General features: G+C 38.8%; 1 protein-coding gene across 1 annotated transcript; it reads right to left on the bottom strand.

Moving 5' to 3' along the window:
- Nucleotides 1–814: 814 nt before the first annotated feature.
- On the bottom strand, nt 815–1,741 carry Olfr446 (olfactory receptor 446). Its single transcript, NM_146295.1, has one exon. The coding sequence runs from the start codon at nt 1,739–1,741 to the stop codon at nt 815–817; it is 927 nt and encodes a 308-aa protein (NP_666407.1).
- Nucleotides 1,742–15,917: the final 14,176 nt, after the last annotated feature.

Raw genomic sequence — 15,917 nt, 5'->3', positions numbered from 1 at the left:
GTCATGGGAGGTGGGTTTTGGTATATGGTAAAGAAAGCCTCAATTAAAAAAAATTAAAGTAGTTTAAATTTATATATTGAAGATTTATAAAACAATCAGGCACTAGATGTTAAATAATAATTGACCATGGGGCTAGATTGTTAGTTCAGCAGTTAAGAGCACTGTTAAAGATTTAGTTATCTGCTCCTAGAAATATGCAACTAGCTTTAGACGACAGCCCCCACTGAATACATCCTTTTAGAATTGTTATATTTTGATGATTTATAATGATGTTACCTGTTTTGTTTGTGAGTCACTGAATACATAGTTTCAGATTTGTAATGATTGGATGATTTTTGTGCTTTTCCGTGCCAAATGATTTTTGTTGGTATTTGTGATAGTTTCACTGGATAGTTTCTAAGAGATGTAATGTTTGGTTTTTTAATGTATAAAATCCCCTGCTTAAGACCTGCAAAATCCACTCAGATTCAAACTGCCTGTGTTTGTTTCTGTTTGTCACCGCTGAATCCTTACTCACCTAGCTTCGAGGACCCTCATTCCAGGGACCGCCATACCTGACTGGGGTGGTCTGTGGCAGACGAACAGGCGTTTGAGTGTACATGTTCATCATAGTCTTAAAAAGGCTTAAAAGGATTTAAAAATCTTTGATGTTTGTGTCTCTTTGTATAGCCTTGACTCCTTGACTGTCTGTGCACTCACTCTGTGGACCAGGCTAGCTTCAAATTCAGATCTGCCTGCCTCTGCCTCCTGAGTACTGGGATTGAAGGTGAGTACCACCACTGACTAGCCTGACATGGAAAATTTTTAAACAGCCTCACAGTGATCTCTGTTTCCAAAGAACTCGTCTCAAGGCACCTTTTACCTCTGTGTTCCTCAAACTGTAGATCAGAGGGTTGAGCATAGGGTTGAAAAGGCTGTAAAACAAAGACAGGATCTTTCTCTGTTCTTGGGAATGCTTGGATTTGGGGGCCATGTACATGGCGATAGCACAGCCAAAAAAGAGCCCAACCACACAGAGGTGGGAAGAACAGGTGGAGAAGGCCTTTCTGCGACCCTCCCCTGAGTGGATTCCGAGAATGGCCACCAGGATTCGTGTATAGGAGACTAACACCAAGCACAGGGGCCCCAGTAAGACCATCACAGAGCCTGCAAAAAGAACGACTTGATTGAGTCTTGTGTCTGCACAGGCTAATCTGAATACTGACATGATTTGACAGAAAAAATGGTTGACTTTTTGTGGCCCACAGAATGGGAGTCTTAGAATGAGCGTGATATGGAGTGAGGCCAAGAGGAAGCTAAACACCCAGCAAGTAGCAGCCAGGATGGAGCATACTCTCCAGCTCATGATCAGTGTGTATTTCAAAGGATGACAGATAGCTACAAAGCGATCATATGACATCACTACCAGAATCAAACACTCTGTCACTGCAAAAGCCAGATACAAAAATGTCTGAAGTATGCATGAAGCAAAGGAGATGCTTTTTTGGTGCATCACCATATTTGTCAGCATCTTAGGGGCAGTGCTGGAGGCGTAGGACATGTCAACTATGGCCAGATGTGAGAGGAAGAAGTACATGGGAGTGTGCAGCCTAGCATCCAGGCAGATGAGCCCCAGGATAATCCCATTTCCCATCAACGTGAGGCAGTAGAACAGCAAAAACAGCCCAAACAGGAGCATCTCCAGAGAGGGGTCAACCTGGAATCCCAGTAGAATGACCTCAGTGATCCATGTCTGGTTCATCCTCACCTTCTTATGACAGATGAATCCTATAATGTAGTCAGACAGGAAATTCCAGAGCTGAAAGAGCGAGAAGGAAGACAAAAGAAAGGGATTTTTCATTTTTGATTTTGAATTATGTCAGATGTGAAAATCAGTAATTCATAGTTCTAGTTCAATCTCTTATGTTGACTTGCAAATTTGGTTTCTAGGGATATTTCAAAATGGTAGCTTTTGAGCATTATAAAATATTTATCTTGTTTCACAGAAAAACCATGATACCGTCTTTCTTTATAGATTTTATAATAATAACAATATTTTCATAATAATTTAAGGATTGGCTCTAACTAAGGGAAGAGAAGGAGACACGTCTATTTCAATTGCTACCAACACTGGTCTCTGTTCATCACAGAAATGAAAGCTTTGGGAGCGCTTCCCAGGCTTTCTCACGGTACTTATACTACTAAATACAGTGTTGTAGGAAGAAAGAGAATTAGTGATCAAGATAATCTCTGACTTTTCTTGGCTTCAGAAACATGGGTATTAGATAAAGAACAAGCACTCGGTTGAAGAGGAATTTCGAGTAAGACAGCCCCTCCTAACATCAAATGTGGATTTGAAAGTGAGTGGGATCTGACCCCTAGAGCTCAGCTTTCAGAGTCCAGATGATTGTTGAGAACAGGGGATTATGTGGTTACCTGAAGCCAGGGGCTGGTGTTGACCACAGGAGGAGATGTGGACTACATATTGAGAAATGGTGAAAAAACAATGAAGAGATTTCCTCAAAAAAACCTATCTGTAAAATGAATGTCTTTAAATTGCAAATAAAGTGACTTCTGTGTACTAAATGATCACTATAATACATGTCCAGTTGACAATTCATGTGGAAGAACACTAAATTGGCCTCTACCTAACACCACACAAACACAAATTTCTGGTAAATAAAACAAACCCTCACAAACTTGTCTAAGTGATATATTTTTAAGATGCTAGAATAGCAAACATTTATTTTACACAATTCAAATAGAAAATATCTTATCCCTATAATGTTTCAAATGGTGACAGAATTCTCATTTTGCACTTTGAAAATCCTAAGAATAATATTTTAATTTAATTTGTCAGTATATATTTTTCAAAGATTACTTTAAAGAAAACTAAAAATGCTTCTTATCTGGGCTAGTGCCCTGAGCAGATCTTGGGCACGAACTCCTCACCCAGTCCCACAACACTTAGAGGAAACTCTAGTCCCAAGAGGAAACTCTAGTCCCAAGTGCTCTAACACACACCCAGGATCATAGGGTCAGAGGTGATCAGGACACAACATCTGCCCCAACACTGGAAGTAACTGGGACCAGTGGGACTCAGGCACCCAGGAGCTCCACCCAACCAGTGGCATAGGTTCCTTCTGATTTCAACTGGTGCCCTGAGCCAACCTTGGGCGCAAACTCAACATCCAGTCCCACAACACCCAGAGGAAGCCCCACTCCCAGGCACTCTAACAGGCCCAGGATTATAGGATCAGAGGTGCCCTCAGCAGACTTTGGGTACCAACTTCACAGCCAGTCCCACAACATCCAGAGAAAGCTCCACTCCCAAGTGCTCTACCACGCACGCCCAGGTCCACAGGATCCCAGGAGCTTAGTCACACCAGGATCTCAGGGTCCCAGAGGCAGCTTGACTCCCAGGAGCTTGGATACACCTAGAATCTCAAGATCACAGGATTACAGAATCACACAATCACAGACAGTTTGACTCTGAGGAGTTCTGATACAACCTGTATCACATGAAAGACAGCCTCCAGTCAGATATAGTCAAGGCAGGTAGCACTAGAGAGAATCAGATTGCAGGAGGCAAGCATAAGACCATAAGCAAAAGAAACCAAGGCTCCTTAGCATCATCAGAACCCAATTCTCTCACCATAACAAGTCCTGGATACACCATCATACCAGAAAAAACAAGACTCAGATCTAAAATCACGTCTCATGATGGTGATAGAGGACTTTAAGAAGGACATAAATAACTCCCTTAAAGAAATACAGGAGAACCCAGGTAAAAAGCTAGAAGCCCTTAAAGAGGAAACAAAAATCCCTTAAAGAATTACAGGCAAACACAATCAAACAGGCAAAGGAAATGAACAAAACCATACAAGATAAAAAAAATGGAAATAGAAACAATGAAGCAATCACAAAGAGAGACAACCCTGGAGTTAGAAAACCTAGGAAAGAGAACAGGAGTCATAGATGCAAACATCACCGACAGAATACAAGAAATAGAAGAGAGAATCTCAGGTGCAGAAGATACCATAGAAAACATTGACACAACAGTTAAAAAAATGCAAAAAGCAAAAAGTTCGTAATCAAAAACATCCAGGAAATCCAGAGCATAATGAGAAGAGCAAACCTAGGAATAGTAGGTATAGAAGGAAGGAAAATTGCCAACGCAAATGCCAGTAAATATCTCCAACAAAATTATAGAAGAAAACTTTACTAACCTAAAGAAAGAGATGCCTATGAACATATAAGAAGCCCACAGAACTCCAAATAGACTGGGCCAGAAAAAAAAATTTCTCCCATCACATAATAATCAAAACACCAAATGCACTAAACAAAGAGAATATTAAAAGCAGTAAGTGGAAAAGGTCAAGTAACATATAAATGCAGAGCTATCAAAACTACACCAGACTTCTCACCAGAGACGATGAAAGCTAGAATATCCTAGGCAGATGTCATACAGACCCCAAGAGAACATAAATGCCAGCCCAGGCTACTATACCTAGCATCTATTACCATAGATGGCAAAAACAATATATACCATGTCAAAATCTTTCCATAAATCCAGCCCTACAAAGGATAATAGATTGAAAACACCAACACAAGGAGGGAAACTACACCCTAGAAAAAGCATGAAAGTAATCTTTTAACAAACCCAAAATAAGATAACCACATAAACATAATTCTACTCCTAATAACAAAAATAACAAGAAGCAACAATCACTATTCCTTAATATCTCTAACTATCAATGGACTCAATTCCCAAAAAAATATGTAGACTATCAGACTGGATATGTAAACAGGATCCAGCATTTTGCTGCATACAGGAAACCTACCTCAGTGACAAAGGCAGACACTACCTCAGAGTAAATGGTTGAAAAACAATTTTCCAAGCAAATGGTCCCAAGAAACAAACTGGAGTACCCATTCTAATATTGAATAAAATCAACTCTCAACCAAAAGTTATCAAGAAAAGTTAAGGAAGGACACTTCGTTCTGATCAAAGGAAAAATCTACCAAGATGAACTCTAAATTCTGGATTTCTATGCTCCAAATGCAAAGACACGCACATTCTTAAAAGAAACCTTACTAAAGCTAAAAGCACACATCATACCCCAAACAATAATAGTGGGAGACTTCAGCACCCCACTCTCAGCAATGGACAGATCATGGAAACAGAAACTAAACAGAGACACAGTGAAACACACAGAAGTTATGAAACAAATTGGTCCAACAGATATTTATAGAACATTTCATCCTAAAGCAAAAGGATATACCTTCTTCTCAGCACCTCATGGTATCTTCTCCAAAATTGACCATAAAATCGGTCATAAATCAGGCCTCAACAGATACAAAAAGATTGAAATAATCCCAGATCACCATGGACTAAGTCTTGTCTTAAATATCAACCAAAACAATGGTAAGCACACATACATATGAAAACTAAACAATGGTCTACTCAATGATAACTTGGTCAAGGAAGAAATAAAGAAATAAATTAGAGACCTTTTAAATTTTAATGAAAATGAAGACACATCATACTGAAACTTATGAGACACAATGAAAGCAGAGGTAGGAGGAAAACTTATAGCTCTAAGTGCCTCCAAAAAGAAACTGAAGAGAGCTTACAGGAGCATCTTGACAACACACCTGAAAGCTCTAGAACATAAAAAGCAAATACACCCAAGAGGAGTAGACATAGGAAATAATCAAATCAAATAGAAACAAAAGAACCAAACAATCAACAAAGCCAGGAGCTATTTCTTTGAGAAAATCAACAAAATAGATAACCCTTAGCCAGACTAACCAGAGTGTTCAGAGACAGTATCCAAATTAATATAATAAGAAATGAAAAGGGAGACATAACAATGAAGTATATCTAAAATAACTGTTCTGTTTCTTGAATATAAACAGCTGAAAATATTAAAATCATGGTCTACAGACATCATGGAAATATTATTGGTACTCTTTCTTACTGTGCTTAAAATTAGCATTTTCTTAATGTTTAACTTCAAAGAGTTTTTGCTATTTTGAAACTTTTAAAATACTCACTGATAAAGTAATTTCTCTCCTAGAAACACTGATTTTTTTAAAGTAAACTTATTATTAGACAATGTCCATAGATATATAACACATTTTAAATACTACCTCACTATGTCAGGTGATATAATATAAGGGCTTTTGAATATATTTCTTAATGATTCATTTTAAATATTTAATGCTCTTTTACTATGCTTAACTCCAAAAGAACATTTTGGATATTTTGAAACAATTTTGTATTTAACATTAGATATAAGATCCTCAGTTGTGGATAGTAATATTCATTAATGATGTTTTTAGGGTATAAAAGGATATGAACATAAAATTTGAACAATTTTAATGTATTATTTGATTCTCAAAATAATTATTATGTTTGATTTATCAAAATGCATTTAAATAATAAAAAATTAAGAAGAAATAAATCTTAAAAGAATAAAAATTCATTTGAATTTTAATGAACTTAAAGAAAAAATATTTTAATATGTATCGGAAAGACTGATGCTGTCATAGAGCACATTGCCATCAGCCATACTCTGTGGGTTTAAGAAATGGGGGTAATGATTTGGGGACCCGAACTAACCTTCTAAGGCTCTGCACAGGATGAAGACATTCACGTAGGACAGTAAACCTGGGACACTGGAGGAAGTCAGTTTGGCTCAGCTGACACCTGTGTAGGCTAGTCTGCTGCCAGAAGAAATAATAAGAATATTTTTATTAAATTGTGACAAAAGTTTCTTGGGCACTGACTGATACTACCCTTCTGGGCAATGAGACCTACTTTTTTCTCACTTTGCTGTCTGGAAGAAATTTCTAAGATGGAGTAGAGAAAAATGTCTATATAGAAGAAATGAGAGACATGACTTAAAAGAAGTTATAAAACACCTCAGATTGACTCTCTTCATTTGTCAGATGATGCAGCAAGAAGAGCTGCTTCTAAGGCACTTTAAGTTTGGAGCTTGATCCAGGTACCACTACCATGCCCAGCTATCCCTCTAAGTGTGACCAAGACAAATAAACTCTCAAATCTATGTTCTGTTTGGCTGTAGGACCAGCTCTCACTGTGGGCGGGACTCATCATGCTCCCAAGAGCACCACCTTGTCTTTTCTAAATCTGAAAACTTGTCCACTGTCTGCTTTGCCTTCTTGTAAATCTTCATCAGTGTCTAGACAATGATTCACACAAAAGAAGACAATATTCTCAGTATTTTCTTCACATTAGGCTTGAAAATCAGAAAACTCACAAAGACAGGAAGTTGTAGCCAAATTGCTATTCCTGACGCAGGCTGGAGAAAAAGGAGACCTAGATGTTCTCCCAGCCTGTGGCCTGTGCTGGGATGCAGGAACACTGGCAGCTTTTCCACCTAAGAGCTTTTCCACCACTGAACTTTCTCAACTAGCCCATCCTCAGAAATATACCTGTGGTGTAGAGGCAGCAAAGCACAGAGCATTTTCCTGCCATTCTATACCTTCCCTAACAGTGGTACAAAACTGTACTCGTTCCTGCTGGCTCTGAAGTTGTAACACCCCTACACATCTCTTTCATTGCCATTCCATCTTTGTGAAGGCTGAGATCTCCTGGGTGACAAACGTGTCTCAATGGAGCTTGTTAAGGTGGCAATAGCAGGGTTGTGTTCTCCCTTGGGAGAATGAAAACTTAGCTTGATGAAAAGTTTAATTGACACATCAATTATCAAAAGTTTCCATTTCACATATATTTATTTCTATTCAAAGATCAAAAAGATTGGGTTTTATTTCCTACTTGGAGGCTTGCTTTTTTATTTTTCTTTTGATTGGCCCCACTTTTAAAACATTGTTTCTGCCTTCCTTCCCTGATGTATATATGCAGATTTATGCTACAGTGTTGAATTTACCTATTGTAAGCATTTCAATATTAGATCAAAATTACATGACAAAGAACATGTTAAAACCCAGCAACAATGTCTGAGAACATTTTAAATTCACAAATGTTCACATTAATTGAGTCCTTAATAAATGATTGGGGCTAAGGAGATGGCCCAACAGGTAAAGCCACTTTTTGTCAAGCCTGATGACTTGAATTAGATACTTTCCCAAATGGCAGAAGAGAACTGACTCCCCAAAGTTTTCTTTTGACTTCATGAGTATGTTATGCCCCCCCCAACAAATAGACAAAATAAAACAGCAAAAAGAAAACAATACTAGGACAATCTCTATAAAAGTAATTTTGAAGTTCAGTATGTGTCAATTATCTATCTAATTACCTCTCTGACATCTATAATCTATCTATCTAATCTATCTATCTATCTATCTATCTATCTATCTATCTATCTATCTATCTATCAATCATCTATCATCTATCAATTTATCTTATATCTATCATTTTATCTATCTATTATCTATCTATCTATGTATCATCTATCATTAGGAGAGTATGAGTGGTTATCAGAAACTGACATGATTTTTAAGAATAAGTTACTGTAGACATGGGGAGCTAATCTTGTAGATCTTGTCCTCAGAGTCAGTCCAAAAGCTGGAGAAGACCCATGTCTCCAACATCATCAGGCAGAAAAATCTCAACCTTTTCTGACATACTCTTGCCTACTGAAAGGACTGGATGAGGTTCACTCATATTGTGGGTTTATTCAGTCTAGTAATTCAATTATTAATCTAATAGGGACCCATCTTCACAAATACTCTCTGAAAAACTATTTCTCTAGTACCATTTAGCCAAGTCAAATCAATATGTAAAATTATCCTTCACAACTGAAAATCCACTGGTTGTAAGTAGACAAGTTTAATTTTATTGTTTCAGTCCTTTGCCACGGATCTCTACATCTACTCTGTGACATACCACAGAGTTTCCATAGCTGGGCTTTGTACAAAGTTTAAAATCAGAATTTAGAACTCTTTTAAATTGTATTGTTTCAAGTTAGTTTGCTCTTCTTGGATGGTCCCATGTCCATATTAATTTAAATAGCATATAAGTACAAATATTCTCAGTCTGGTGTGTGTGTGTGTGTGTGTGTGTGTGTGTGTGTGTGTGTGTGTGTGTTTGCATAACAATAATTAAAGAAAAAGAAGCCAGATGGTATGAGTTTGAGAGAAAGAGAGCCAGTAGTGTTGCATAGGAGGATTGGTGGTAGAAAAGTGGAAGGAGGGAGGAGGATATGATATAATTATATTTTAATAATAATAATCCCTCAGCATGTCAGATTCTGTGAAAACAAAAAAGAGAAACTTTATGAGGATGATACTTGGTCTTTCACTAAAATCTTACAGCATTAATTTTTCAACAATAAAAATCTTCCCAGTCCATCAGCATAAGTGGTATTTTCATCAAAGATGCAATGAATCCTGAAGAGAGAGCCAACAACGTTTGTGGTTCTGATCATGGTGGTTCTCAGTCAGGCTGAGATGTGAATTAGAAATTGGAATTACCTTCAACGAATTAGAAAGAGCAATTTGCAAATTCATCTGGAATAACAAAAAACCTAGGATCTCAAAAACTCTTCTCAAGGATAAAAGAACCTCTGGTGGAATTACCATGCCTGATCTAAAGCTGTACTACAGAGCAATTGTGATAAAAACTGCATGGTACTGGTATAGTGACAGACAAGTAGACCAATGGAATAGAATTTAAGACCCAGAAATGAACCCACACACCTATGATCACTTGATCTTCGACAAGGGAGCTAAAACCATCCAGTGGAAGAAAGACAGCATTTTCAACAAATGCTGCTGGCACAACTGGTGGTTATCATGTAGAAGAATGCAAAACAATCCATTCCTATCTCCTTGTACTAAGGTCAAATCTAAGTGGATCAAGGAACTCCACATAAAACCAGAGACACTGAAACTTATAGAGGAGAAAGTGGGGAAAAGCCTCGAAGAGATGGGCACAGGGGAAAAATTCCTGAATAGAACAGCAAGGACTTGTGCTGTAAGATCGAAAAATGACAAATGGGACCTCATGAAACTGCAAAGCTTCTGCAAGGCAAAAGACACTGTCAATAAGACAAAAAGGCCACCAACAGATTGGGAAAGGATCTTTACCTATCCTAATCAGATAAGGGACTAATATCCAATATATATAAAGAACTCAAGAAGGTGGACTCCAGAAAATCAAATAACCCCATTAAAAAATGTGGCTCAGAGCTAATCAAAGAATTCTCACCTGAGGAATACTGAATAGCTGAGAAGCAGCTGAAAAAATGTTCAGCATCCTTAATCATCATAGAAATGCAAATCAAAACAACCCTGAGAGTCCATCTCACACCAGTCAGAATGGCTAAGATCAAAAATTCAGGTGACAGCAGATGCTGGCGAGGATGTGGAGAAAGAGGAACACTCCTCAATTGTTGGTGGGATTGGAAGCTTGTACAACCACTCTGGAAATCAGTCTGGTGGTTCCTCAGAAAATTGGACATAGTACTACCAGAGGATCCAGCAATACCTCTCCTGGGTATATATCCAGAAGATGTCCCAACCGGTAAGAAGGACACATGCTCCACTATGTTCATAGCAGCCTTATTTATAATAGCCAGAAGCTGGAAAGAACCCAGATGCCCCTCAACAGAGGAATGGATACCAAAAATGTGGTTCATTTACACAATGGAGTACTACTCAGCTATTAAAAAGAATGAATTTATGAAATTCCTAGCCAAATGGTTGGACCTGGAGGGCATCATCCTGAGTGAGGTAACACAATCACAAAAGAACTCAAACGATATGTACTCACTGATAAGTGGATATTAGCCCAGAATCTTAGTATACCCGAGATATAAGATAAAATTTGCAAAACACATGAAACTGAAGAAGAATGAAGACCAAAGTGTGGACACTTTGCCCCTTCTTAGAATTGGAAATAGTCACCCATGGAAGGAATTACAGAGACAAAGTTTGGATCTGAGACAAAAGGATGGACCATCTAGAGACTGCCATTTCCAGAGATCCATCCCATAATTAGCCTCCAAACGATGACACCATTGCATACACTAGCAAGCGTTTGCTGAAAGGACCCTGATATAGCTGTCTCTTGTGAGACTATGCCGGGGCCTAGCAAACACAGAAGTGGATGCTCACAGTCAGCTATTGGATGGATCACAGGGCCCACAATGGAGGAGCTAGAGAAAGTTTCCAAGGAGCTAAAGAGATTTGCAACCCTGCAGGTGCAACAACATTATGAACTAACCAGTACTCCGGAGTTCTTGACTCTAGCTGCATATTTATCAAAAAATGGCCTAGTTGGCCATCACTGGAAAGAGAGGCCCATTGGACACGCAAACTTTTTATGTCCCAGTACAGGGGAATTCCAGGGCCAAAAAGTGGGAATGGGTGGGTAGGGGAGTGGGGGGGATGGTATGGAGTAATTTTGGGCTAGCATTGGAAATGTAATTGAGGAAAATACGTAATAAAAGAAAACAAAAATAAAAACAAACAAACAAACAAAAGAACTTGGAATTATAATCTTGTTGCATGATTGATGGAGGAATTTGGTAAGAGCACATTCCACAAATGAAATTCATGTGTTACATACATGAGCAGTCTGCTTCAATTGTAAATTGAAATATGAAATATGAAATATGAAAACAAAGACTCATCTATCTGAAGAGGGACATTACAATAGAAAATCCCTTACAACATAACATTCAAAATATGTGAAGTTGTGAAAGACTTTGGGCCATAGTCTGGGATTCTGGTGGCCAGAGAATCTTCAGGTCCAGTAGGGTGTATCAACTGTGGTTTTTGTAGACTGAATGGCCAAACTAATCATGAGTGGGTATAAGAATAAACATAACAAAACAGTAAGATTCCATACAAGAGCTTCAATACAACTGTGATTGATATGGTAAGTAAAATAGAAATATAGAAGTGTTGAAAAAAGTTATAATATATTGGTAAAGCCTCAGCATTTATAATTAATTAAATGGTTCTGTAAGGCATCAACACAGGAAATTTGAATATGGTAAGCATTGATTGATTTAATAGCAGACCACACTGTCCAGAAAATAAGATTATTAAGTAAAAACTACTAGTAGAAGTGTTTCAAATAGAAGAGTGGAAAGATGTGGGGTAATTATGAAACACAGGTGGTCTGAGTATAAAAGTCTAATACATAGCAAAAGTACAAAACAAGGAAAATAGATAAAGTAGGGTTTTCTCTGTGAATCTTAAAAAAAAAAATTGATGGGTTAAACTCTTCCTGTGATCCCAACGTCTTCACAAATTGCAAGCAAAACAAACAGAAGAGAAATGAACACTGTCTATCATGAGTGCATCATAGGTACACATACCCATCATGGATACTGCTTTCAGCTAGAGGAAATCTGCTTTAGTGCTTTTTGCATTACAATTTACATTTTTTTAATTTATTTTAAATTTGTCTTGTCTTTCCTCCTTTTTTGCTTCCTCATCTCTACCCCTCCTCTTTTCCCTTTTATTTCTCAAAACTTTGTTCTTTTATCTTTAAATTTTAAATGATATTCATGTTGTCAGCTAATACTTTTATAGAATAATTTCATTGCTTTATATATTCCTTAATTATAGTCAAAACATGAAGCATACTTCCTGGTATCTAATGGTAGAGATCTTTGTCTCCTGAAAGACCTTTGACTCTGATTTCACTCTACACTCCCCTTTTTTATTGGTTATTTTATTTACATTTCAAATGTTATCTCCCTTCCCAGTTTCCCCTCTGAAACCCCCTATCCCTTTACCCTCCCCCTGCCTCTATGAGAGTGCTCCCCAACCCACCCACCCATGCCTTAGTGCCCTAGAATTCCCCTACGTTGGGGCATTGAGCCTCCACAGGGGTAAGGGAGTCCCCACTCATTGATGATAAGGCCATCCTCTGCTACATATGCAGCTGGAGCCAAGGATCCCTCCATGTGTACTCTTTCATTGGTGGTTTAGTCCCTAAGAGTTTGGGGGAGTCTGATTGGTTGGTATAGTTGTTCTTCCTTTGGGGTTGCAAAATACCACCTTCACAAACTCCCTCCCCTCATTATCCTCAGAGAAGGGATGCTCCCCTCCCCCAGGTATGAACCTGCCCTGGCACATCAAGTCACATCAGGACTAAGCACATCCTCTTCTGCTGAGGCCAGACAAGGCAGTCAAACAAGGGGAATGGAATCCAAAGCCAGGCCACAGAGTCAGAGACAGTCCCCAACTCCAATTGTTAGAGAACCCACATGAAGACCAAATTGTACATCTGCTACAAAGTTATAGGGGTCGTAGGTCTAGGCCGTGCATATTCTTTTGTTGGTGGTTCACTCTCAGTGAGCCTCCATGGGCCCAGTTAGTTAACTCTAGGTCTTCTTGTGGTGTCTTTGACACCTCCGACTTCCTCAGTCCTTGCCTGAATTTGTTTGTTTACAAGACTCCTAGAGCTTGGCCTAATGTTTGGATGTGGTTTCTCTCCACTTGTTTCCATCAACTACTGAAGACTCTGAGAGGACAGTTATGCTAGGCTGCTGTCTGCAAGCACAGCAGAGAATCATTAATAGTGTCAGTAGTTGACTTTCTCCCATGGGAAGCATCACATGGTGAGTCAATCTTTGATTGGCCCTTCCCTTTATCTCTGTTCCATCTTTATTCCTGCCCATCTTGTGGGCAGAACAAATTTTGGGTGAAAGGTTTTGTGGGTGGGTTTGTGTCCCCCCCCTACCAATGAAAATCTCTTATGGCTACAGGAGGTGGCCATTTCAGTTTCCTAGTCCCCCACTACTAGGAGCGTTAGCTAGAGTCAATTCTATAGACTCCCAGGAGCCTCCCCTGTCCCAGGACTCTAGCACATCTACCCAGAGTTATGCCTCCCCTTACCAATTTCTGGTTTTCTCCAAGCCCTTTGCTACCCCACCCCCCCACCCCGCTCCCAACACTTGATCCTGTCCTGTTATCCTCTCTGTTCCCTATTCTGCCTTGTTCACTTCCTCCATCAATTTTTGATGTTTATTTTATTTTCCTTTTGAGTGAGATTCAATCATACTCCCTAAGGCCTTCCCTGTTTCTTAGCTTCTTTGGGTCTGAGGATTATAGTATCTCATGATGTTTTTAAATGTCAGAGAATTGCTGCAAATAATGACAATGGACTTGAAAGCACAGGACGTCTTTCCCTCCATTACCTAGTTATACTCCTGACAATGGATAATAGGCAAAGAAGCTATTTCACAACAAAGCCAGCCAGGACCCACACGGGTGTGGCAACTCTTTCAGTTACATTAAAGTACTTGGGACAGCTTTCCTAGCTTCTCACTACTTCTATGTTTTCTGAAAGGAAATCAGACTATCCCATGGGCTCTCAGGTGGCACTGGACATGCAAGAAAATTAAGGTAGTCCCTTCAAAGGAATTGCCATAGTTGCAATTGAAAAAGCTTTGTACCTGAGGCCAGAGACTTATAGCGTCACTTAGGGGTGTGGTGGGGCAGACATTATACAATGTACAGTTGATATTGACAAAGTACAATAGAAGAACATACTTTCACAGCTGCATGCTACAGGATAGAGGACTAGACAGGTCCTAGAATGGGCTCAGAGATATCAAAGTTAACATAAAACCCTCAACCCTCATCTAAATCAAATACATCTTCTAGGGAAATAAATATAGGGATAAGGATAAAGTTAGCTTTAAAAGAGATTATAGCTAGGAGCATATCTCAGTGGTAGAGTGTTTGCCCCATACATGCAAGGCCCAGTTTTATTCTCCATGCTTATTATATCAAACAAGGATAAAATACTGTTAACCTAAATGTTAAAAACAACAACAAAACTGTCTTAGGTTTTCTATTTTTACAACAAAGTGCATCAAAGCACCATGACCAAATAGCAAGTTGGGGAGGAAAGTGTTTATTTTGCTTGTACTTGAATGGCATTGTTCATCATTGAAGGAAGTCAGGATATGAACTCAAACAGAGCTGGAACCTGGAGACAGGATCTGATGCAGAAGACATGGAGGGGTGCTTCTTATTGGCTTGCTCAGCCTGCTTTCTTATAGAACATAGAACCACCAGCAATGGCATGGCACCACCCACAATGGGTTTAGCTATCCCCATCAATCTCTACTTTTAAAACATGCCCTACAGACTTGCCTATAGTTGGATCTTATAAAAGGCATTTTCTTAATTGAGAGGCCCTACTCTCATGCGACTTTAGTTTGTGTTAAGATGACATGACATAAATCTAGCCAGCATATACTTTCACTATCACATATAATTTAATATCTTAAAATTCACTCTCCTTAGTACCCCAGATTTTTGTTGTCATTCATTAAGAAGATGAAATCAATCACAATGCAACAAATGCATACCCTATACTTGTTTGTTCTGCTTGAAAGAAAGTTAGACATGTGAATGGGGCAGCAAATGTGGTAGAAGCAGCAATCAGCTCATTATTGCATTACCAATTCCTGCTCAGTGTGATGCAATTTCAAACCATGAGTAAATGACAGTAATTCTATCATAGGCAGACAATTGGGCACTCATAGCACAGAAGATTCAAGTCTGGGGTACACATTACCCAGTGCTTCCATGTCTCTCTCTCTCTCTCTCACACACACACACACACACACACACACACACACACAATGCCTTCTGAAAGATGTATATAACAGTATTTACAAAACATTGATTTATCATAGCTTACACTGTAGACAGATCCAAGATCTCCCCCAAACAGAATCAATATGCTGTGATGTGTTTATACAATGCAATGGAGATGAACAAGCAAAGCCCTCACTCGTCCTGGAAAACTCTGACAAATAGAACAATGGTTGAAAGAAGGTTGATTCAAACAATGAATACTTTAAGAATCTACAATCCATTTGCATCAAGTCAAAGAAAACACAACATTAATACAAACTGAAGTCAGGGTCACACTACTTTACATTGTGAGAGAAGGCAAGGCCCACTCATTG

The sequence above is a fragment of the Mus musculus genome, chromosome 6, assembly GCF_000001635.26.
Source record: "Mus musculus strain C57BL/6J chromosome 6, GRCm38.p6 C57BL/6J".
In the NCBI taxonomy this organism is placed as follows: domain Eukaryota; kingdom Metazoa; phylum Chordata; class Mammalia; order Rodentia; family Muridae; genus Mus; species Mus musculus.
This window is presented reverse-complemented; position numbering and strand designations above follow the sequence as displayed.